We start from the raw sequence: 23,237 nt of genomic DNA, 5'->3' as shown, positions 1-23,237 counted from the left end.
TTTCGTTGTTTCCTATTTGGTCATGGAACATGATGCCATCTTAAAATGCGCGAGGGAGTGTCTTTAAAGTTACGCTACCTCTACGCCACAATATATCATTATAACCCATGTCGGAGCAGAAGACCAGCAGACAGTACTCGCAAATAAAAATGGATTACTTGTTATTCAAAGAGGCGCATGACAGCGCGTCGCGTTTTTACGCCCACGCGCGCAGCCCCTCGACAAGGTAGCTCTCCTCTTCTCTGTCCTGCAAGCACTGAACGATGGGGGCGACATATAACTGGCGAAGCCATGATCCATCTCTATACATTATTGGGAGAAAGAGTAAATCGAATCACGAATCGAATCACGCCCGGATATGTCATAAAACGAAGAATGTGATGGATATACTATATGTATGTACAACATTTTCAATCAATAACCACGTACCCACAAACATTTAGCTCAATAGCACATTAGCGAAAAATTCAGGGTTGTTGAAAACTATTTTCCTGCAGTGATATAGTGGAAAGGGTTAAAATTTGAAATGGTAAAATTTACTTTGATGTATTTTCTTTGTTTTTTTTTTGTTATTGCATAACTGCGGGAATTCAATGAAGTCTGCATTTTGCAATCTGAAATTATGTACCGAATAAAACTATGTTTTAAGTTTTGAAAGACGCACTAACATAAAGGGAATATATATTTCAAATTTAACCTAAAAACGCAAAAATTGCCTAAACCGGCAAAACAAAAAACTTCAAGTTGGACGCTGTAAAAATGTCACAATCATTTAATAGAGTTGGTGTTCCAATAATAGTGAACAAATTTATGTAAGTTAAGGTGCTCTGAAACTGACACATACGAGCGCCAATTTTGACATAAAATTGAGTCATAACAGACGCGAAATTCAGCTCAATTGAACGTACTTTTCATCGAGTGACGAACTTTTAAGACTCGGAGCACTTAATTTTACATGAAAGGTTTGTTTACGTTTCATCCTTAATTTCAAAGATAGATTCCGTCCGTTATTTCAAAGTGTGTATTTCTGTGTGGCAGTGAATGGATCTCAATTCGTAACTATGTGGATCAGAACATTTTTCCATATCTAGATAGAGCAGGAATTAGGGCGTAACAACTTTTGTAAACAATGACTTCTATCGATGATTTCTAGGAATTCAAGGCACGTCCATGCAGACCAACCTAACCATCGGATAGGGGAAGTCTTTCCCTACCCGATGAGGATGTTGGTTTGCGTGGGCGAGCCTTAAATTTCTAGAAATTATAAAAAAAATCATTGTTTATAAAAGCTGTTAGGCCCTAATTCCAGCTCTATCTAGATATATTTAAAGTAAAATTTCAAGTTAACTTACAACAGCGACAAATTATACTGTGGGGTTACCGCAAACTTTTGATGGTTACACAGTTCAAACCAAACCTGTAAATTTACGTTTAATGGAAAGTAACAGATGGACTACATGATTAATAACGCATTTTTACATGTGGTTTGAAATTTACAAGTTTTTCGTTTCATAATGATGTAATTTTACACATGCTGTAAAATTCAAATCTCATGTAATTTTCATACTGCTCTATGGCCATAATTGAGGTTATTTACAAAAATCTCATTTGTGCTGTTTCTTTCAGAAGGCAATCAAAAAAATAAACGCTGCATTGTTTTTCCGCTGGTTAATTTTTTTATCATTATTTTTTTTTTAGAACATACTTGGATTGACGCTTATTTTTCAATTATGGATATTGAACATTTCTTTAATTTTTGCCGCTTTGTCTCTTCGAAAGTGCATGTCGGAAGTGTACACTTCCACAGAGGGGCGTGCGTTGCTTCTAAATGTCGCTGTCTCAGATGTTTTCGGAAAGGTTTATAAACACTTAAACGCTGCTTAACAATTTTCGACCAAGCATTTTATCTTCCGGTGTACCCGAATATGTTCCAAGAAGCTTGAATATTTAAAAAAAAATACACTGCATTTTCACTTGTCATATTTTTTTTTTCAATACTTATGCTCAACACGCACCAATGATAATGGCTGCCGCGATACTTTTCAGATAACGCCACACACTTAGAAAAATTGATGTATATTTAGATGCTCTGAGACTGACATATACGAGCGTCAATTTTGACATAAATTTAAGTCATAACAGACACGAAATATAGCTCAATCAAACGTACTTTTCGTCGAACAACGAACTTTTTAGTCTCGGAGCACGTCATATTACATGACCTGTTTGTTTACGTCTCATCTTTTATGCCAAAGATGGGTTCCATCACGTGTAAAATTAGTTATTTCTAAGTGTGCAAGCACAGCACGGTGATGCATTTTTACGTTGAATGCATGTACATTTATAGCGTATGTAATTGAACAGTTAATGTTTAGCGTAAAATTATACGTCGTAAGTATGAAATTTAAACTGCAACTGTAAAATTAAATGATAGATTTTAAATTTATTAGTAATAAAAATGTTATTTAAGTTTGTTTAAATGGAAAATTGTATAAGATTAAGCATTACGTTACTATTTATTACGATACATTACAAATAACACCTTCTTTAATTTTCAAATATTTTTACTGTGATATAATATGGATTATACTTCCAATTTCATTTCAAAATTTGGCCTACCCAGTGCTGAAAAAATCCGTCAGGAATATTCAGTGTGAATTTTGCAAAATGTTGTAACTTCAAGAGAAATTATAGCATAGCATCAAGGGGTAAGTCACTCAGCACATTTACCGAAATAAGATTCGGCACAGCTTGGGCACATCCATCGGCACATCTTTAGCATACCTTCGGCACAATCTCGTAGGTAATGGATTGTTGTAAATTAAATGGGAGCACTGCTGGACAACTGTCATTGAAGTTATTCACAACATTAGGTGCTGTTTGACTGTATATTCAGGAACATCATCTAATTGAATATACCAGATGAACTCTGACGAGCAGTTCACTTATAGATCTAAATACGAAATGTAGGTTCTATAGTGGGCTCAAGAGAAAGAGGTAGTTATTCAGACCCCATTAGAACCCTTAATTCAAATAATGATGCAACTCACACAAAACAAACTACAGAAGTCTATTAATCATTCTCTATAGTCGGTCTTCAACAATGTTCTCCACCGGTTCCATCTCTTTCCAGCCGCTGATAGACCGTTGCTTTTCACAACACGATAGACTAGGTTTCTTGTCTGCATTTGAGGGCATTATAAAACCCTAAAACACAGAACTTTTATCATCCTTTGAACATAAAACATCAAAATTTCGCACACCCGCCACTTCCCGCGTCATCCTCAATCCGATTTATCCTTGCGATTTCGGATCGGCACACCTGCAGCACACTTGGGGCACACTGACAAAAAAGATGACCCAAGATTGCATATGCGATTGCACAAATCGTAGGTGGATTTATAATGATGAGCTCATATGTTCCACAAAAACATAATATGTCGTCGCAAAAAGGATACTTGGGGTTAATATCCTTTTCCCAGACCATGCAATCTGCAAAACAAACATTGCATTATATACCTGGCTACGTCCTTACAATCGCAGGGTAAAGGTAGGAATGTTAGTTTAACATCTACTTAAGAAGGTGCAGGGAACCCATACTACCTACATAGACGTTACAGGACATGGAAATCTTGTTAGTAGGGGAAGGGGGATATAAGGATGCTTTATTCGACAGTTTAAAATGACTGAATCAATGGGTTCAGAGCAAACGTAACTTTTGAATAAAATTGGTGCCAATCTATCAAGTAAAATTTATTAATAAGAAAATAAAGAGATAGAGTATTATAATTGTCATCATCATCGAATCTTACTGCTCACCGGAATCAACTGACTCATTAATATCATATATCTCCTCTATTTTTTCCCTTTCTCTCTGTCTCTGGCCAGATCCTCCCATTCTTCTACGGACCCCAAATCTTTCAACATTTTGTCGAATTATATCGAACCAAGTGCATGATGGCCGTCCTATCTTTCTATAATGCTTTTTATATTTAGCAGCTAGTTTCAACAGATGATTGTCCTCCATTCTGATAATATAGCTCCAAAATCTAATTTGAAGGCCTCGAATTTTTTTGGTCACGGTTTTCCTCGTAGAATATGATTCCCATTTGGCCTTTCTCCATCCATAGTACAACAGCTTGCCAGTTCCGCTACTATTTGTCTCTCGTATTTTTGCATGGACGTACGAGTGTGTTTGGTGATGACTGAAACTTGTGTTCCAAACGTCATTTTAGGGGAAATGATGGTGTCATACAGTAAGTTTCCAATCTCCACACTTGGCCTGTTCTCTTTCGCGAATGCAATAACAGCCTTAGAGGATTTAATAGCTTTCTTACAGCGTCCTTTAATAGTTTTGAGGCGATTTAATCTATCAGTTATGGTCACTCCTAGGTAGATGAGTTCCTTTGAAACCATGTAAGTACAACCATCAACAACTAACGATGTTGGTGCTTATCCTCTAGGTGCCCTAAAAACGATATAACTTCAAGAGAAATTATAGTACACAAAAAATTGTAAAATATATTAAACCAGTTACCAACCAACTAAATGTCAGTCAATACCTTTCAAATGACCTATAAAGATCGAAAATCGATCGTTAAACGGCAGAGACATGAAAAAAAAACCTTTACATCTTTTTTAAAGGGTGACCACAAACTTTTGATCGGGAGTGTATACATATATCAGGCGTAACATTTGATAACGGCACAAAAGCTTTTGTAAACAAATGTTGTAAGGCCCTTTGCACACGAACCGAAGTACGCCCATGCAAACCAACAACATAATCGGGTAGGGGCAACTCTCATCTTTCCGGAAGTGATATTGATTTGCGTGGCGTACTTCGGTTCACGTGCAAAGGACCTTACAAAAGCTTTTGTGCCGTTATCAAATGTTACGCCTGATATGTTTTCCACTCATAAAATATGTGACTCATAAAAAAATGCCGAAATTGCTGGTTGTACCGAAATGTAACAAATTAATTGCCTGAGCTCTTCATCAAACATTAATAATAACGAAATCACCAAATGCATTTACTGAGATTTTGGCACTGTCCTAATTCATTTCTGAATATCGTCCAAAATTGGTCAAAATGTCCAAAAATCTTCAGTAGATGGAAAATCCAATGGATTGATGTGGGATCCGAAAAGTTTCCCGTTCTAGTACCAAGCTGTTTTTTTTTGGGTTTTTGCAACGCTTGCTTCAGCCACTGGGCTCTGCCGATAGAAAATTTATTCTTTATTCTATATTTAGGTACCTTGTAGTTTATTAAAAAAAAACTTACACATTGGGGTAATTTACGTATTCTCGTCAATCTAAGCAGCGTCCGTACTTCTATTAGCAACTGAACTGAGTGTTAACCAGCTGTTCTATTATCGGCAACTCAAAATCAGCCGTATTTTGTACCGCGCATATTTTATTTCAAGAAAAACCTGACATAACAGATTTGCTCAGTCTTCTTCTTCTTCATTCATTTATTTAACGTCGTTCTTTGTTCCGCAATCTAGTGCCAATCACCGACGTACATCGATTGCCATCCATTGACGACAATCGAATGTGCAGGAAGGCAGTTTCCACACCTGCGTAGGATATCGCACCCATTCAAACACACATGGGCCGGGACCAACGGCTTTACTTCCCTTCCGAAAGAAGACGTGACCAGAGACTGTTATGCCTCAGAAAAATCCCACCGACCTTAGCTGGGATTAAACCCAAACCCATTGGGGTGAGAACGCAGTCACGCTTACCACTAAACCACCGGCGCCGGCTGGTTTGCTCAGTCGAAAAAAATGTAATTGATGCTGAAAGACTAAGAAATCGTTTGAATACATCCATTGCAATATTTTGGTGAGAAAATACTGTGAAATTGACGTTAAATTGTGGTTACCGAAAACAGTCAATGGGTGCCGAGCTATAATTTACCCTAAAAAGCTCAAACAATAACAAAACAAAATTGAGTTGGGAGACAATGCTATACTAAAGCCCTGCCAATTTACAATAGGTTCGCTTTCTGTCGAATGTATCGCAGAATCTGTTTGCTTTAGAATTTCAATTTAATAGAAGAAAATATTATATATTTATTGTAGTTTAAAGATACAATATGGATTTTGCGATTTGTGTTGCTCTCTTAAACTTCTGCACAAGCTGCTGGTTACTATCAAACAGTTAGATTTAGCGACGTCGGTGGTGTAGTGGTAGCCTGATTGCCTCTCACCCCAAAGGGCCTGGGTTCAATCCGTAAATCCGTTGGTCCCCGGTCGATAGGATAGGGGATGGGTCGATACCAAACGTAATCGTCGAACGGTGAGTGATCGAATGAGGAAACCTTACATTACATTACCGGCATTCTATCACTCAAATTGAAAACAAGTTCTTTAAATTTCAATCGCTCTTCCGTTCACTTTCAACCATCAAGCTGTTAAACTCGCAGATTTTCTTGTAATGTGATCACGGCCTACAGAGTTTTCTTCGTCCTTACAGTGTTATCACCATACAGAAATTCTTAAAATGTTTGTCACAGTCAAAGAAACTGACTGCAAAAATATTGTCTCTCAACAGTCAAATTTGTCTGTAACAGTAACTCAACTGTAGGTAGTGTGATCACTTTACTATCAACATTGTATGAAAAGTTCATGTATATTTCTGCGATATATACAGCACACGTTATTAACGCTAGATTTGGCGTAATATTACACGATATTCCAAATTTAAGCGCAATATTGCGTAAATCTGCAATACTGTATACAAGCATGTAAGCAATTTCGATACTGAGCTGAAATTGAGACAACCGGTGGGAATCTAACGATTTTAAATTGGCTCACTACTTGACTAGCCTATTGGTCCCAAGCAAATCGATTAACGTACCCCATTCTAGTCGAAATTCTAGTACTACACTATGTTTGTTTTGATTCGCTATGAAAGTTTGGCAGATAAAATGAGGGGTTCGTGGATTTTCCTATGTTTCGAGGGGTGCATCGATTAGCTTGGGACCGAAGATAGTACCAGAGCTGAGCCAAAAAGTTGAGCACGTTTCTTCGGGACCTTCTGGTCTTACAGTTACGTCCATGGTTGAGCCGGCGTAAATTCCTAGTGGGAACGTAAAAAAGCCAAATAAAAAGATAAGAATACAATAAGGTTATAAAAACTGAACCAAAAAAAAGCATAAATCACTTAATCCATTTTTTAGTAGCTCCGGTCGGTATGGCTGTACTTTCCATAGTAAACAAAACTCACTAAGAGTGTAAATAACCGTTGAATCTCGTGGCACATGCCAAGCAAGATAATTATGCAAGAGCATGTAAGGCAGTTGGCGTGTGTGGTGGTGTTGTAGAAGGGGTGGCTCGGTGATAGACTCGGACTTAGTACTGTTGCCACTGTTTTGGCTGTAGCAAAGCCACCGCCATCGCGTAAATATCGCATTAATGTCTTTCTTAATTAGACATCCGTCACACTACCGACGGTGGTGACCCTGCACTCTTGAAATTGTTGCAGAACGAGTCGCGGAACGTTGTCGACTATAGTAGTAACAGTATCTACAGCGTGACAGCTTATGCCAACGCAATAGAGGGAAAGACTAACGCTAATCGAGATTTGTTTTGGGATTAATAGTATAGTTGCAGCTTTTGTGTTTAGAAGAATCTAAGTTGGTCAAACATTGTACCATTGGCATTCGGAAATGTTGTACAGCATCGCTACCACTTGAAAGCATAAGCGATGATTAACATAATTTATGCAAAACAGCACTCTCCATTCTAAACCGTAAGTGACACAGTAAACCATTATAACATCCGATGAGCTAAAGTAATGTTGGACACTTATTACCCAAGCGAAAATTACCCTTATAATAACCGCTTGGGCCCGGTATGTCAATTCAGTATGTACAGTAGTTAACCTAGGTTTCACACTAAGCAGCAACTGGTTATGGTTACAGTGCGTAGCCGACGGTTATCACAGTTGACAATACCCAGCGTGAAAAATTGTGGCATTTATGTAAATCAATGCGTGTATGTTAATTTCGAAATCAGCTACACGTTAAACACTATGCTGTGACTATGGTGGATTTTCTTCAAAGGCTACAGCAACTAGGGATTTTATCAGTAAGAGCTATTAGCAAGTAATAACCTTAGAATGATATGCAATTGACACAATCAACTTAATGCTATTCATTCAACAAACAAGTGCATAGTTATTTACATTTCGTGTAACATGCTTTCTTCTATACTTGTCAGAACATGACAGATAATTGATTATTGCATGTTTATAGCAGCTCCTTGTTGGTTAGAGAAAAAAATGTCTAGGTTGATTTTATAAAGCAATCATCCTGGGGACCCATTTCAATAGAACACAGTGCTTCTTTCCAATGCGCGCAACGGGAAGAACCTTGTACAATCAATCAACCGATTTATACAACGGCAAATATTTCTTGAGTCAGTCGCAGAGACGGCGAAATGCAATAAAACCGCAGTGAAATGAAGCGTTGGTACACCCCGACGCAGAGTGCAGGTCACCTCACAAAGAAATGTTTGCTCGATGATTTGAAATATTCGATGTGAACCTTGTTTATCTGTGAGTTTGTCTGCATGGAAGTGATGCAGAGGTGAACCTTGTTTGCAGGGGAGTTCATATAACGGATTCACGATCGGAAGAACTGGATTGATGTGCATTCTTCTCGTTGCGTCACGCTGGGTTGATTGTAATAAGGCATTTTATGGCGGCATTCAAATATTTTATGGAGCTGGCCTTGACAAGTTGGTATGTAGTGGTTGAAGGGGAGGTGGCTAAAGCTAAAACATCTAATATGTTCTAAACTGTTGTCATGATATTTCAACAAGAATTATTTAGGTATAGTATTGATTCATATTCTGAACAAACTAAAATTCGGAATACTAAACACGTTTGAAAAACATGAATTTATCTACCTATGGTGAGATCTAACTATTCTTATTAAAGCGAATTTCGAACACTTCCCAGGTGGTATTTGGAACATCTCCAGGTGTTGGTCAATGTGGTCCTGGATTCTTAATGTGATCAGCAATGAGCTTGTTTTAGGGTTTTCATGTGTTTTTATGTGTCGCATGATGGGTTTTGGCAACTGGTCACTCCTTTGGGGTGTCCTCAAGGATCCGAATGTGGCTAATACTGTAGTCCTGGACACTAGATATGTCTCATTTCGACAAAGATCTCGATTTTGAATTCTGATGTAATTTGATGTGTCACATGTTAGATTTTGGTCCTTGTCAGAAACTGGCCACTTCCTCGGGGGTACCCGGAATATGGCCGGATATGCACACACACAAAAATAATGTGAATGTCGGTGCTCTGAGACTGACATATACGAGCGCCACAGCCTTTGGTAGCTTCGATTCCGATTACTTCAATCGAGGAGCATCCGAAGTTCTTCAAAACGGGTAGTATTCAGCGCTTTGGTGGATATGTTTGCTACACAGCAAAAAAAAAATTTTGATATCACGTCAAAGTGGATGCACTACAATCATGTCGAAAATATGGTGTAATATTACTTGCTAAAAAGGACAAAATTATCATTAATACAATGCATGAACTGACATTACGCTGCTTTTACTGCATTTGTTTATTTATGTGTTCATAAAAATTACATGAAATTTTCGACATGATTGTAGTGCATCCACTTTGATGTGATATCAAAATATTTTTTTTGCTGTGTAATACCTTGTTATTTGCAATTCGCTCAATCATCAGTCCTTGTTGATATAATTTCCCTTTTACACTCTGCGTTCTTCGCCATAGAAATATACCTATGGTTGTCCACGTAGATTTTGAAGGATTGATCTGACAACATCACTCTTCTTCACGACTTCACACTCAAAAGAAATCCGCGAACTCAAATACAAATCCGCGACAAATAAAAAACTGTTTACATTGCTTTAAAATACCATGTGTATTACTAGTTCTATTTATGCCTGTACCATCATATGCCCAAGGAAGTCGAGAAATTTTTCAACCCGAAAAATAATATACCGAACGGGAGTCGATCCCAGTTGAATCCAGCGTGGACTTGCTTCCTAGCTGCGCCTTTACCGACTGAGCTAAAAGAGTTTTTTAACTTTATTTGGGAGATTTTTAGTCATGGGCTAGTTCAGAGCTAGTTCTGTTTGGACATATTTCGATACTACAGACATTATCTCAGTCATGGTTGATCTAGTAGAATGAATCATCTGAACTACTGGACGATTTGGAGAACCTAGAGCATCTGGCATACATGGCAATAGTTTGTGCATGATCCACATATACACTGTGAATCTGTTTTGATATACTTTGATACTACAAACATCGTCCCAGTCATGGTTGATCTAGTAGAACAAATAATCTAATCTTCAAAATAATTTCAGAACCTATAACATCTTGTATACATAGCAAAAGGTCGGGTATGATCCACATAGACACTTTGAATCTGTTTTGACATATTTCGATACTTCATACATTATTCCAGTTTTGAGTTTCAGAGTAGCAACCGTGGGCGGTCTTTCATACTCATGCTCATGCTCATACTTTATTCCAGTTTTGGTTGATCTAGTAGAACGAATCAACTGAACTCTAGGACTATTTGAAGAACCTGTAATCGGTATACATGGCAATTAGTCGCATCTATACGATTAGTTTATGATTTGACAACAATCATGCTATGGAGTATTTCCAGCCAAAAACGCTAAAAAAATGTGTCAATTTTTTCTCGACCCCTTCCGACTTGAATGAAACATTGCTCACATGTTCGCTGCTATCAATGGTTGCATTTTTTATTTAAATATATAGCAACTTTTGAAAACAGCGTATTAAAAAAAATGAATATTTTTTTCAAAAAATCATCACATGAAAACTATTGATCTGATCAAGATGACATCTGAAAAGAAGTTGTAGGTAGTTAAATTTTTTTTTTTTTTTTTAATCTTTATTTTAGAGATTTTTAGCCTGAGGCTAGTTCATCTCTTCTGGTAGTTAAATTATCTTTAAGTTAAAAATATACTTAAATAAAAAAATAAGTAAATTAATATTAAAAAACGTAAAACGTTGATTATTTCAAAACAGCCCCCCTTTAATCTTTATATTTTATTTTATCAAGAAAACTGAAGAAATTTTCTAAAATTTGGTGAAAATGTTAGGCTGGTAACTTGCTTTTAAAAATCTATATTTGTTTAAATTGTTTGTTAATTTTTAAAGTTTATGAAATTGCATATTTTTTTAGTAAAACAATAATTTATTTGAGTTTTCCGCCTAATTTTCAATAAATTTGCCGATAGTAATTTCCATATAAACTTCAAATGGTTTGTGCCAAGTCAGTTTCTTATCAAATGAGTTTAAACTTTCGGAGGCTAATCAGGACCTGATTTAAAACCGTTTGAAAACTGCGGTGCGAAAATTTCAAATTTGCATCAGTCTATTGGATACCCATGATGCTTTGGTTGAATGTCTCAATATTATGGGACAAACTGATTCTATTGACAACATAATCTGCTGAAGTCGATGAAGCAAGAGACGTAGCCGATGGGATGATATTCACAACAAGGTTGCAAAAACTCATTTCAGCTAAAGCAATGTTTTTTTAATTATGAAATAATTAGATGCTATGATCATATTTTGAATTAGTAGGATACAAGAAGAGGTTGCAATGAATGTGTTTGACATATCAAACCTGTTTATTTCACTTCATAAGAGTCACAATCAGCGCTTTTTCACAAACTCACTAACTCACTCACTCACTCACTCAGCGATCAGAAAATTGCTGATTGTGACTCATAGTGGGGCCTCCCTTAGCTCAGTCGGTAAAGGCGCAGCTACAAAGCAAGGCCATGCTGGAGGTGGCTGGGTTCGATTCCCGGTCCGGTCTAGGAATTTTTCGGGTAGGAAAATTTCTCGACTTCCCTGGCATAGAAGTATGATTGGACTTGCCACACAATTATACTGATGCAAAAATGGTACAGGCATCGAAAGCTCTCAATTAATACCTGAGGAAGTGCATCTAGAACACTAAGTTGAGAGCACGCAATAAGCTAATATGCGATATGCAATAAGCTTGAAATGCGAAGAAGAAGAAGACTCATAGAAAGCAACATTTACAGGTTTTATGTTTCAAACGCATACTTTGTAACCTCTTCTTGTAAGTTACAAGTAAAACATGTCATCATACTATCTTTTGGTTTTATTATTCCGGAAAACATTATTTTAGCTACAACCTTGATTCACAATGGATTCACTCTCGATATCTACGGGTGCTATTGAGCTTAAACCACTGGTAGAAGGTTGTTCTACATCTTGCTACATTCCGTCATTCGAAGGCGTTTTGTTTTATGGCAAACGATAAACTTGACGACGGCATCTACTACAAATTTTCAAAGAATTTATCCAGAGGTATTTTACAACCAATACATTTTAATTTTGCTATAACTCCATCTGACAAGTTTCTTGTTTCTGAACAACACTTCTTTGATTTAGGTAGAGGTTTACAATACTTGAAATGGTTATCCATGGCTAAAAAATAACTTCCCTTTTAACTTGAAGCGCTAAGAGAGATAAACTGAATGGAACAGGTAGGGTAGAGAACTACTTCGGCCTAATCGCCCATTTTGGGCCTATCGAGCAGAAGACTTCAAATAAATCCATGATTTCAGAGTTAACAAGTCAATTATGCGTTTGGTACGATACTTTAGTTAATAAGCTACCGAACGAAGTCAATGAGAATGAAGGTTTGGACCCATTATTCCCAAAAACAAAAGAAGCGCTCCGACCGAATCATGTTTTATCTTCATCCGATACGTTTTTTAATAATAATTTACTAAGTTTTTTTAAGTGTATTTTTTCCTTAAAGATAATTTAACTACCTACAACTTCTTTTCAGAAGTCATCTTGATCAGAACAATAGTTATATCATTTTATATATATCATTCATTATACGCATAATGAGGTAGCAATTTCTGAATATGAAGGAACTGCCATATAATTTCACTTTTTTCTTCACCGCATGAACTTGAAGGGCTTGGGTAAGATTCCTCTTTAACGCATTTGAAACCCACAAACAACAACAAGAACACTTAAAATTCATCGTTTATAAAACACTGGCTGTACAGAATATCTTTGGATTAACAGAGCTTTTGTTTCCTTAGTGATTATTTCACTTCTAAGTTCATCCTTAAATATACCATCATGAATTGTACCTATGAACGAACACATTACCTACCCAGTTTTCCGTATGATTTTAGCATGTGCTCTGCCTAGGTAGCTATTTACTTGTTGAAGTATTCACTTTGAATAAACAAGTCTATAAAAGCAGAAGCAGAAAATTGATATGGATTATGTGATTAGCTGACATATGTACCAATGGAGACGCAGGGTAATCTAGTCGTATTGGAGTAATGAGCGAAATTTCTAAACAGGATAATTTCAAAAAATCAAAACTCAGAAACGAAGAAAAATACATCGCTGATTTTAAATGTAGAAAAGCCTACATTAAAAAAAAAATATAAAAACGTATTACGCTCATTGTCTACAAACCATGAAAACCATAAAAAACAAATGCGATCAAATTTCTTCTATACAAAACTCCAATTTTCAAAAAAAAACTATATTTTTTTCTGAAAAGTATATCTGATAACCTTTCATTTGATATTTTGATCATTCAAATCGATTCAATAGTTCAAAAGTTATGATTTTTTAAAAAGAATCAATTTTTGGAAAAAATAGAAAAAACATCGATTTTTTGGACCAACCTAACACGGAAATGGTCAGCCTAATGAGAAAATAAAAAATACGGGTCTAATATTTTTCGATAAGGAACAAAACTACTAATTGTTACGAAATTCTGAGAACCACTATATCGTTTTGCTATGGAATGGCTGATATATATAAATCTACTATTTATGAATTCTCTGAAGCAAATACTTCAGCGACATAAGCAAAGTGATTGGTAAATAATATTCAGCAAATACTTTATGATCGCAAGGTAATCCTGCTGACTTCAACTGAAAGTGAACGTATGTCCCTATCTGCAATTTGTTGCAATAAAGCTAAACGCACATTACCGCTCAAAACCACAATGATATTTGTTTTGTAAAATCGTATTTCTCTAAAATTAAAATTTGTATTTCGTATCTCTAACGGAACAAGGTGAGCACCACAATTTTTAACTATTATTTACATTTGTTTTGTTAAACCAAACTTCCTTCTCAACTCTTATCTTAATTATTATCAATTTTAATCTCATTTCCGCGATCCCGGAAATTCCCGGTAAAAATATTTTTCATTTCCCAATTCCCGGGAAATTTGGAAACCCTTGAAGATACTGAAAAGCAAAGTACTTGTTGGTCTTTTGGTGAATTTTGATGTTCTACACACTATTATCTAAGTATTACGTGTACCTTATCGATACACGTAGTAGAATTGGCAATGCGCCCGTGTACTGAATGGGATTTGTGAGTTCAAATCCTACCGGGTGATAAATAACAACAAAAATCGCATATTTTCCCATAGGGTAGAGCGCTACTTCGTCGTAATCGCCCATTTCCGTTCTATCGATCAGAAAAGATCAACAATATCAATGATTTCACAGTGCACAAATCAATAATAGTTTTGTTCCGATACGTTAGTTCATCAGCTACAACATAAATCCTATTAGAGCGCATTGTATGAATATTTACGCTCAATTTTCTCAAAATAAAAGAAGCGCTCCTAGCGAATCCAATTTTTCTACCATCATCCGTAGGACGAAGAAAATCTAATGGCGTTTTTTAATGCGTTAGGACGGAATTGAAACTCGTAGAACGAATTTAGAATCAAGAAGCAGTATTAGATTTTAGACAATATCTCAACAATTTGCGACTCTTTATCGAATCCAACGGTACGTATAGAAAGGTAGAATTGGTAGAAGGTAGAAGTCATCATTGACAGACAAATTCAATTTTTTGTTTAAACTCGTTCAGAAAAGAGAGGTAAAGTGCGGGTTGTGCTTAGTAGGACGGAAATTAGATCAAAAACCCTACACATGTGTCATGCTCATCAATGTTTCGCTTCTCAGTATGTTCTCTTCAAATAAAAATCCAAAAATAACTTGCCTAGATCAACCCTAGCGTTTGAGAACTAGTGTACGTTATTTCACCTGGAGGCATATTTAATTTCTGCAGTAGGTACAGGAGTTGCCACTGCATAAGTCATGCAGCCAAAAACGGATAGACACTATAGGTAAACTAAAATGGAAAATTTGGTACAGACGGCAATTCCGTTAGACAATATCAGTGATCTACCTGGGAATACTAGCTACTAAAATTTGAAATTTAGGAAGAACTTCCAGGTAAACTGAGAACATTGATTTATACCCGATATTGGTATATATGCAGCTGGCTGAGGTAGAATCTATCAGTCGAGTTCTACCAGTGATTCGAATTATCCAGTGATTTTCATTCTACCAATAGCCAATGGATGAGGAATTATTTACAATGTTAGAATACGTGCAGCAGAATAGTGTTATTCCCACTTTCGGTGAACCGGACATAGAAGAAAGAATTCACTCAACTAGTGCCAGAGTGCAGAAAATTCCGGATACGTATAACGCGGCGGTAGTATCACAGCCTGTGACTACCAAATTTTGTGAATCATTTCAAGAGTTGTTTAACGTTGATTATGGTGCAGATCCAGTTTCAGCGTTTACGGATGCACCCAACACTGTTTCAGCGGATGTTAATCCGTTTAATCAACAGAATGAGTTTTCAACAAGCAATTTTAATTATATGCTAGCGGAGGAGGATCCATCAATTACAGAGCTTGAAGCTTACCTGCACGAATCACCATCGGATGGGACAGAGACATCTTTGCCGTACATGCCGGAGTTACCATTAGTAGATGCTGGATTCCCGTCAAACTACTACTATCCGCCATGTCAGCCAATAGGGTACCCGTCACAGAATGAATACATTTCATGCGATTTCATTCAACGATCATCGGAAACTAGCCATTCTCCAATTGGTTTAACTGCGAACGGATATGAGGAGGTGCATGATATTAGCGAACAAGGAATACAAATCGGTCATCCCGAACAGATCCAAATGCCGGTTCAACAATCCACACATGGCGAGTCAACGAGTAAGCAGTCAAATGTGGCTTTATTCATCTCTGGATTCGATAAACTTCTGCCATCATCGCTTGCTACTACCGAAGCACCAGCTCCGAAGAAGTCCACTCAAAAGAAGGTTCGAAAAACGAAGCTGAAGCCGGCAGTAGTCAGCGAATGGCGGTGTGTTCCATGCAACAGGATGTTCCGGATGGAAAGGGGATTATTGCAACACAACGGCAGTTATCATTCTGGAGTGAAGCCGTACAGTTGCAACGTTTGTGGCAAACGGTACCACGATCAGCAGACGACGCTACAGCATCAACGACGCCACACAGCAGTGGATAAACCCTTCAAATGCGAATACTGTACGCGGCAGTACCATCACCCGAACGACCTGAAACGGCACATCGATTTGCACCACGGAGTTGCGCGGTATAACTGTAAATACTGTGGTAAGGCATTCGATCGTAACGACCACGTTAAAGATCACGAGACGAGCCATGAAAACGGCACCGTTAAGCGCAAGCGTAGGAATTAGGATAAATTTGTCTGAATGCGAATTATGACATTGTGAACACAAAAATAACGATTATGAAATACATGATATTTTAAGTATTTCGAATTTTATTTACATTAGGTCCATTTGGTTTAAAGTCAAAATATCTGATGTGGACATGTGCTGGTTTCAAATGTTAATTAATTTCAGTGCACTAGAAGTTCGAAAATACCTTGAACAACAATATGTTTTAAATACAATCAAATGCGCCAACTTCAGTATATTTATTAAACGGCGCCGGTGGTGTAGTGGTAAGCGTGATTACCTCTCACCCCAGCAGGCCTGGGTTCAATCCCAGTCGGCGCCGCCGGGTTGTTCTGAGGCATAACATCTCTGATCACGCCTTCCTTCGGATGGGAAGTAAAGCCGTTGGTCCCCGGTTCATGAGTTGATGGGTCGATAGGTAGGGTCCAGGTGTGGGAGCTGCCTTCCTGGCACGTCGGTAGCATTGGTGCTCAGCACGGAAAACAAGATCGACGGAAAAAACAAACCAAAGGTATATTTATTAGGGTGGTTCAAAATATTGATTTAGCTACACCAAGCTAAATCGATTGCAAATCAGATCCTGATCATTCTCTCAAAATTTGAGGTCATTTGGTTGAGAACTCATACTGTACAGACCCTTTGAAATTTAGAAGGCAATTACCATGGGAAAAGTGAACTTTTTGTTCTCCTCATCCTAGCCTTTCGCCATAATGAGAGAGACGTGAGAGTGATAAGTAAAGTAAAATATGTCAGTTGAATCTATAATATTATTCTAATTCGGAAGCTCAAGGACTCCAATACACAGTGGGGCGATCCTATACAAAATCGGTTGTAATGAAAAAGTTGTATATAATCGAAACCAACATATTGTTATTGTATTGTATTGTATTGTATTGCCTTGATTCAAATTTATCGGTTCAAAATATTGTAATATTGGGGTGTTGGTGTTCCCATATGTTTAAATCTAACATAAGGGAAATGGATGTCATGTCGGCCTAAATGCTCCTAATTTGGGCCCATACATAAATTCAGCAATCGACTAAATTTTCAATAGCGACCAAAAATATCCATTAGTACCGTCCCAATGACGCGTTCATTTAGATAAAATTGATAAATAGCAGATTTTTAGCGATGAACCCAATCTTAGACCCATAGGCCAAGATTAGAGCCATTTCCCCTACCATATATTTTTAAGGCAATTTCAGAATCCAAAGTCGGTCGCGGCATGAAAGTGGTCTGATTTTGATCCAGAGATGATGGATTTTAATTCTAAATACGCAAATCGATAGGATATTTTTCTACGAATCTGTTAATTTAGGATTTATCATTTATCAAAATGTCACTATTGGAAATTGCACGAACGTGCAAGTGTTGATATGATAATAAAATGGTCACCGATTGCCTGCGAAAAGCGCTTTCCCTAACACAGATTTCAAAATTGAATTCCATCTGGTCTCACGCAACCGCTGATCGGATTCAATTGTTCATCGCTAGCCGCTGTGGGTCATCTATGCCGAGTGCATCACCCTCGTTCCAAACAACATACAGCTCGTCAGCCTCATCCGTGTTGAACACCCTAATAGCTCAGCATTACTCAACCATCACGACAAAGCGGTTCTTCATAAATTATTGTTGTTTAAGAGTTAATTTTCATTGAACGTTCGCTTGCCTTGCTGCCAGCCACATCACCCCAAAGCTCTTTGATGATGTACCCAGCAACCAAATGTTTGTGGTCAAATGCGTCAAGTATTTAAGTGGTATATAAAAATTCTCGCAATGACCGAAAACCACACTTTTTTCCTTATTTGTTTTCCGTCGATCTTGTTTTCCGTGTTGGGCACCAATGCTACCGACGCCAGGGAGACAGCTCCCACACCTGGACCCTACCTATCGACCCTTCAACTCATGAACCGGGGACCAACGCAGCTTTACTTCCCTTCCGAAGGAAGGCGTGATCAGAGATGTTATGCCTCAGAACATCCCGGCGGCGCCGACTCGGATTGAACCCAGGCCTGCTGGGATGAGAGGTAATCACGCTTACCCTTACACCACCGGCGCCGCTGATCGAAAACCACATGACCATGCCAAGTAACCTGAAACACTTCGTAAGGTTTTCTCCAGGACGCTAGAAAAAGCAAAAACATCTCGAATTTATATGATTGATCGCGAATATCTCACGATTGGAAAATTTTTAGCAAGAAATTGCTCCAATCAATTTTCGCTTTTTTTAATATCTATTGAATAAACCAAAAGCTCGGTACGTTTTGTTCACAAAAATGCATAATTTTGACGTCAGAAAACAAAGCGTTTCCGTTTCCCTAACACAGTCGCCGAATATTGATACCAAGCACTGAGCATGCCAGACTGTACCTATCTTTATGCCTTTTGATGCAATTTTTAAACCCCACCCAATAAGAGAATCATGCCAAAAAAATATCTTGCAAAATTCTCTTAATAGAAGAGGCTTAAAATTTGCATCAAAAAGCATAAACGTAGGTACCGTCCGGTAGGCTCAGATTCTGTGATTGATGTGTTTTCTTAATACATATTTCATTTCCACACCGCTATCATCTCCAGGACAAATTTCCACAGCATTGTTCTAAACTAGCTTCCAAGCTTCCTTTTTCCATCGGTCCTTTTCAGGACCACAAATGACTGATAAAAGAGTTAACTAAAGAGTATTGGCTTGTACTACATGGACATCGACATAACACCTCACAAACAGAACTCTCAAATTGCTTCCTATCGAACTTTTCCACTGATAACGAGTTAAGAAATCAGTTTAATATATACTATACTTTTGCTGTGACATCAAAATTACCTTTCGTAATTCTACGTCAAATCTACGGTCGTGTCTTGGATACAACCTTCTACTTTTTATAGATACGTGTCGTAGCTTCAATTGGAATAAATAACTTTTTCTTTTCTCAGACATGTGTTTTTTCATAAGCCCAAATGAAAATTCTCATTCTTAAGTCATCACCCGTTAATCGAGAAAAATCTAAAAATCACAATTCATTTTCAAATTCATACCTATCAAGCCTATATATTTAACATGAGCGCCAATCAAATTATCATGATACGACCGTACCCATCACTTTAAAGTTAATCCGTTACCTCCAACTACTAAACCAACTGAAAACATAGTCAGTTCCTATGAGGCAGACACATTAACACGCAAACGATCCCTTTCATCGGTGGTATCGTTTAGCGTGTTTAATAAACCAAATCAATACGAACTGAGCACATACAATATCGTCTCATTCACAACAATTTAACACATTCGAAAAACTTCAATGCTATCTAAACGATCTGCCCAACATAGCAGCGTACAAAAATACTTATGTGAATGCACAAAGTTGCGTACCATCACACCGCAGAGAATAAGTACCTACCTACTTCACATTGCATGCCACCTGCCTAAATTGGCGCTACAGTAAGCCATTAAATATATCCGCGCTATACCTTCCTTTGATGAACCCCGATGAGCGCGGTTTAGCCAAAACAAACTCTCGCGCGTGAAATGGATCCCCTTCTGTGCCAACCTACCGTACCCAGCGCCATATAATTACCTATTTGCAATTGTTCAGCGTAAAGAAATCCACTTTTTTTGTTTGTGTATCGTCCAATTGCTCACGATATGTATGCAATGTAACAAACAGAAGGAGAACATATTGTTATTAAGTGAATTTATGGCACCTAATGATAATGCAAACAAGCCTTCAATTCACAATCCACATACCCAATGGCGGATTTGACGGAGAAGGTGCAAGAAATCGCACATTCCGTTTGCGTTAATTGCTACCATAATTGTTGGGCAATTGCATATTTTTTTCTGCAGCCAAAGTGGTTTATCATTAAACACTACACGATGTACACACTTGCATGGCATCGGATGCACTTCTTTTAGCCGGTAATTAGGAAAAACTTATTTACAGACTCAATATGGGTTCAAAAATCCATGTACGCGTGGTGGTAGTACGATGTAAAAGTAATTGTTACAAACTGCAGTAACTGACTTTCGGTGAAATGATTTTCAGTTAGTTACTGGATATGCGTGGCGCAGCTCAGTTGGCCAACGATCGTTGATAATAGAATAGTATTGGTTGAAATGTATGAAGAGTTATTTCATATTTGCTATAACCCTAGCAGCACACCTGCTGTAGAATGGTCGTGAAAACTTGTATGTGACTTAATTCTTAGCATCATAACTGTTCTACTTTGGAGTTCTAAATCAAGTCAACTTACTTCAACTGCCTTTCTATACATGAATAAAATATCTGAAATATCAAACATTGTTTTAGCCAATTTTTCACATACCTAAAACATCATTTTCACGTTTCCTTTCCTCAGATCCCACCATGGCCGATGCACTGAAGCTGGCCGATATGCAACGGGCCAGTGTCGAGTTCGAACGGCAGCGACATTTAGCCAACTGGCTAATCGAGTCCAGTCCGCACATGCCGAAACCCACACCTCAGCAGCAAAAGCAACTGCAGCAGCAAGTCAGCAAGAAGGGCAAGTTCAAGCAGAATCCAATGTTCTTCCTGGCAAAGATCGGTCATAACATGAACATTGCCAGCAGCAACAATCCACCCCTCGGTAACAATTTGATCAGTAGCAATTCGATAGCGTCTACGTTCAATTCGCAAACCAACCTGCCACTAGCGATAGTATCGTCTTCCGGCCGAGACGGCCACAAGCCCAAGCTGAGGCGATTCAATTCGCACGACACCAGCGCCAATATGTTCTCGGTGGCAGAATTCGAAAACGCTCGCCTCGCGCGAAGAAACGAAATCGAGAGCGCCGCTCTCCTGAGGCAACGACAACGATACAAGCTGAACTCCCTTTCGTCCGGTGGAGACTGCTCCACGGGAGAAAGCAAAGGATCCAAGCTCAGCAGCGAATCGACCTCAGAACCACTGTTTGCCGAACAATTTGTGGAGAAATTTTCCCTCCCCCGTGTAGTACGGCTGTCGTACACCTCGGACGGAGCCAGCGGAAGTAGCTCCGGTGATCAGACCATGACCTCGTCCAGCTCAGCCGAGTCGACGAGCACCTCGGAGAGGAAGAAAAAGAAGAAAACTGCCATTTCCAGTCCGTCAAATGGGGAACTCTTTCTGCTGTATCGGTTTATGCGCAGCTACAAGATCTACCACGTGTTCAACACGAAGTCGGGCAATAATCGCAAGAAAGGATACAAGGTACCGCAGGATTATCCCGGTAAGTGATTGCTTATGACTTATGACTTCACTAATGACATGCATACTACCCATAACCTCATATCAGTCCCCATCGTTGCATGATTTCATTTCTATATGTGACATATATGCGATTATGGGTAAACATAGTAATTTTTTAAAGCGAGCTTTGGTTATTTGGTTGGTAACAATACAAACAACAATGATTATACTAAAATGTAAAAAAAAAACTAGAAAATGTTCAACTTCAAGTCGGGAGGTGATCTTAGAAAGCACTTCATAGGCTGCGTTGAGAATACTGATCGCTCGGTAGGCCTGTCATTCGAACTGTTTGTGCCTTTTTGTGTATTGGGCATTAGGCTGGGTCAACTTAACAACCCCCTACTCCTCATAGCTCTTTCGATTCTAATTGAGGTTCCCAACAACTGTGCCAAATTTGAATGAATTTGGTTGTGATATGGATTTGCGGGAGAGCTTTATAATTTGTAAGGGAAATGGTTCGAAACTGTTCAATTGTATAATGTATGATAATTGTCTACCACTCATTGTAGCACGGAAACTAAGTCTGATAGCAGTGGGCGCTCCTCACTGTTTGATTTGATGGAGCTTAATAACCTCTGATTGTACTCAACATGTCACTGTATGAAGAGCCAAAAACGGTTTTGGTGGATCGATAGGTAATTCACCTATACGCTTCCACGGGATGATAGAGAATCTCCTTCCAGCCACATGATCATACAATTGGTCAAAAAACGAGCCGTCCGACAGAAGGATACCCCAATGAGTGTGGAGAAGAGCCCGCCCTTTTTCCACGAGATGTTAGCAACAGGGAGTGGACTATTTCACTCTCCCCATCCAAATCGCTTCAATTGCCCACCGGTGCCCTGGGGACCCCCTTCCCATCATTTATTGGTTCATATAATAATATAATGTTTTATATGCATATGCTGTCATTTTGTGAAAGTATATACGGTGACTTACCTTTGATGATGAAGTAACTTACCTAACTGATAAACATCTTCCTTCTTGTCTTTTGTTTGTCGGATTGACAACATTGCCGTGGCTACGCCACCCAGCTGTATCCATGTTTCAGCTGGTAGTCGTTTGTAATCATATGACTCTGGAGGCGTGAGGTAGGGACTTGTGAGGACCGGAGCTAGGAATCACTCTCCTTTCAGGTTGTCAGCTCACCATTTTGTAGCCCGGTTCGAAACTGTTCAATTGCTTGTCAAAAATTTAAAAATCGCTCAATTTTTACCAAACCTGAGACTTTGATTGAGAAGGCTATATAGAACAACTTCGCTCAAGACCGCAAATAGGTTCGACAACTGTGCAAAAAGTTATTATTTTTATGTATGGCCATGTGTTCCGCGCATACCTGCTGGGTGCATTTAAGATTTTAGGTCTGCGCGGAGTACCAGGGCGA

The 23,237-nt window shown here is 38.3% G+C and overlaps 2 protein-coding genes across 2 annotated transcripts in view; both read left to right on the top strand.

Annotated features, from left to right (window-relative positions):
- Positions 1–23,237, top strand: part of B4 — a 285,095-nt gene that overhangs the window by 243,718 nt on the left and 18,140 nt on the right. The window contains exon 5 of the mRNA XM_065218597.1: positions 20,964–21,833. Coding sequence (XP_065074669.1) covers positions 20,972–21,833 — 862 coding nt within the window. The 5' untranslated portion in view covers positions 20,964–20,971. The remainder of the gene's footprint in view (positions 1–20,963; positions 21,834–23,237) is intronic.
- Positions 15,747–16,607, top strand: LOC135698571 (zinc finger protein 713-like). Its single transcript, XM_065218617.1, has one exon. The coding sequence runs from the start codon at positions 15,747–15,749 to the stop codon at positions 16,605–16,607; it is 861 nt and encodes a 286-aa protein (XP_065074689.1).

Source organism: Ochlerotatus camptorhynchus, unplaced genomic scaffold, assembly GCF_037179485.1.
Source record: "Ochlerotatus camptorhynchus isolate MF236.1 unplaced genomic scaffold, CSIRO-AGI_Acam_v1.1 ptg000090l, whole genome shotgun sequence".
Taxonomy (NCBI): domain Eukaryota; kingdom Metazoa; phylum Arthropoda; class Insecta; order Diptera; family Culicidae; genus Ochlerotatus; species Ochlerotatus camptorhynchus.
Note: the sequence above shows the minus strand (reverse complement) of the source record. Positions and strands in the feature narration are given on the sequence as shown.

Bases quoted from the DNA above. Each gene is read 5' to 3' on its own strand.
- LOC135698571 (XM_065218617.1), top strand. From the start codon at position 15,747: ATGCTAGCGGAGGAGGATCCATCAATTACAGAGCTTGAAGCTTACCTG.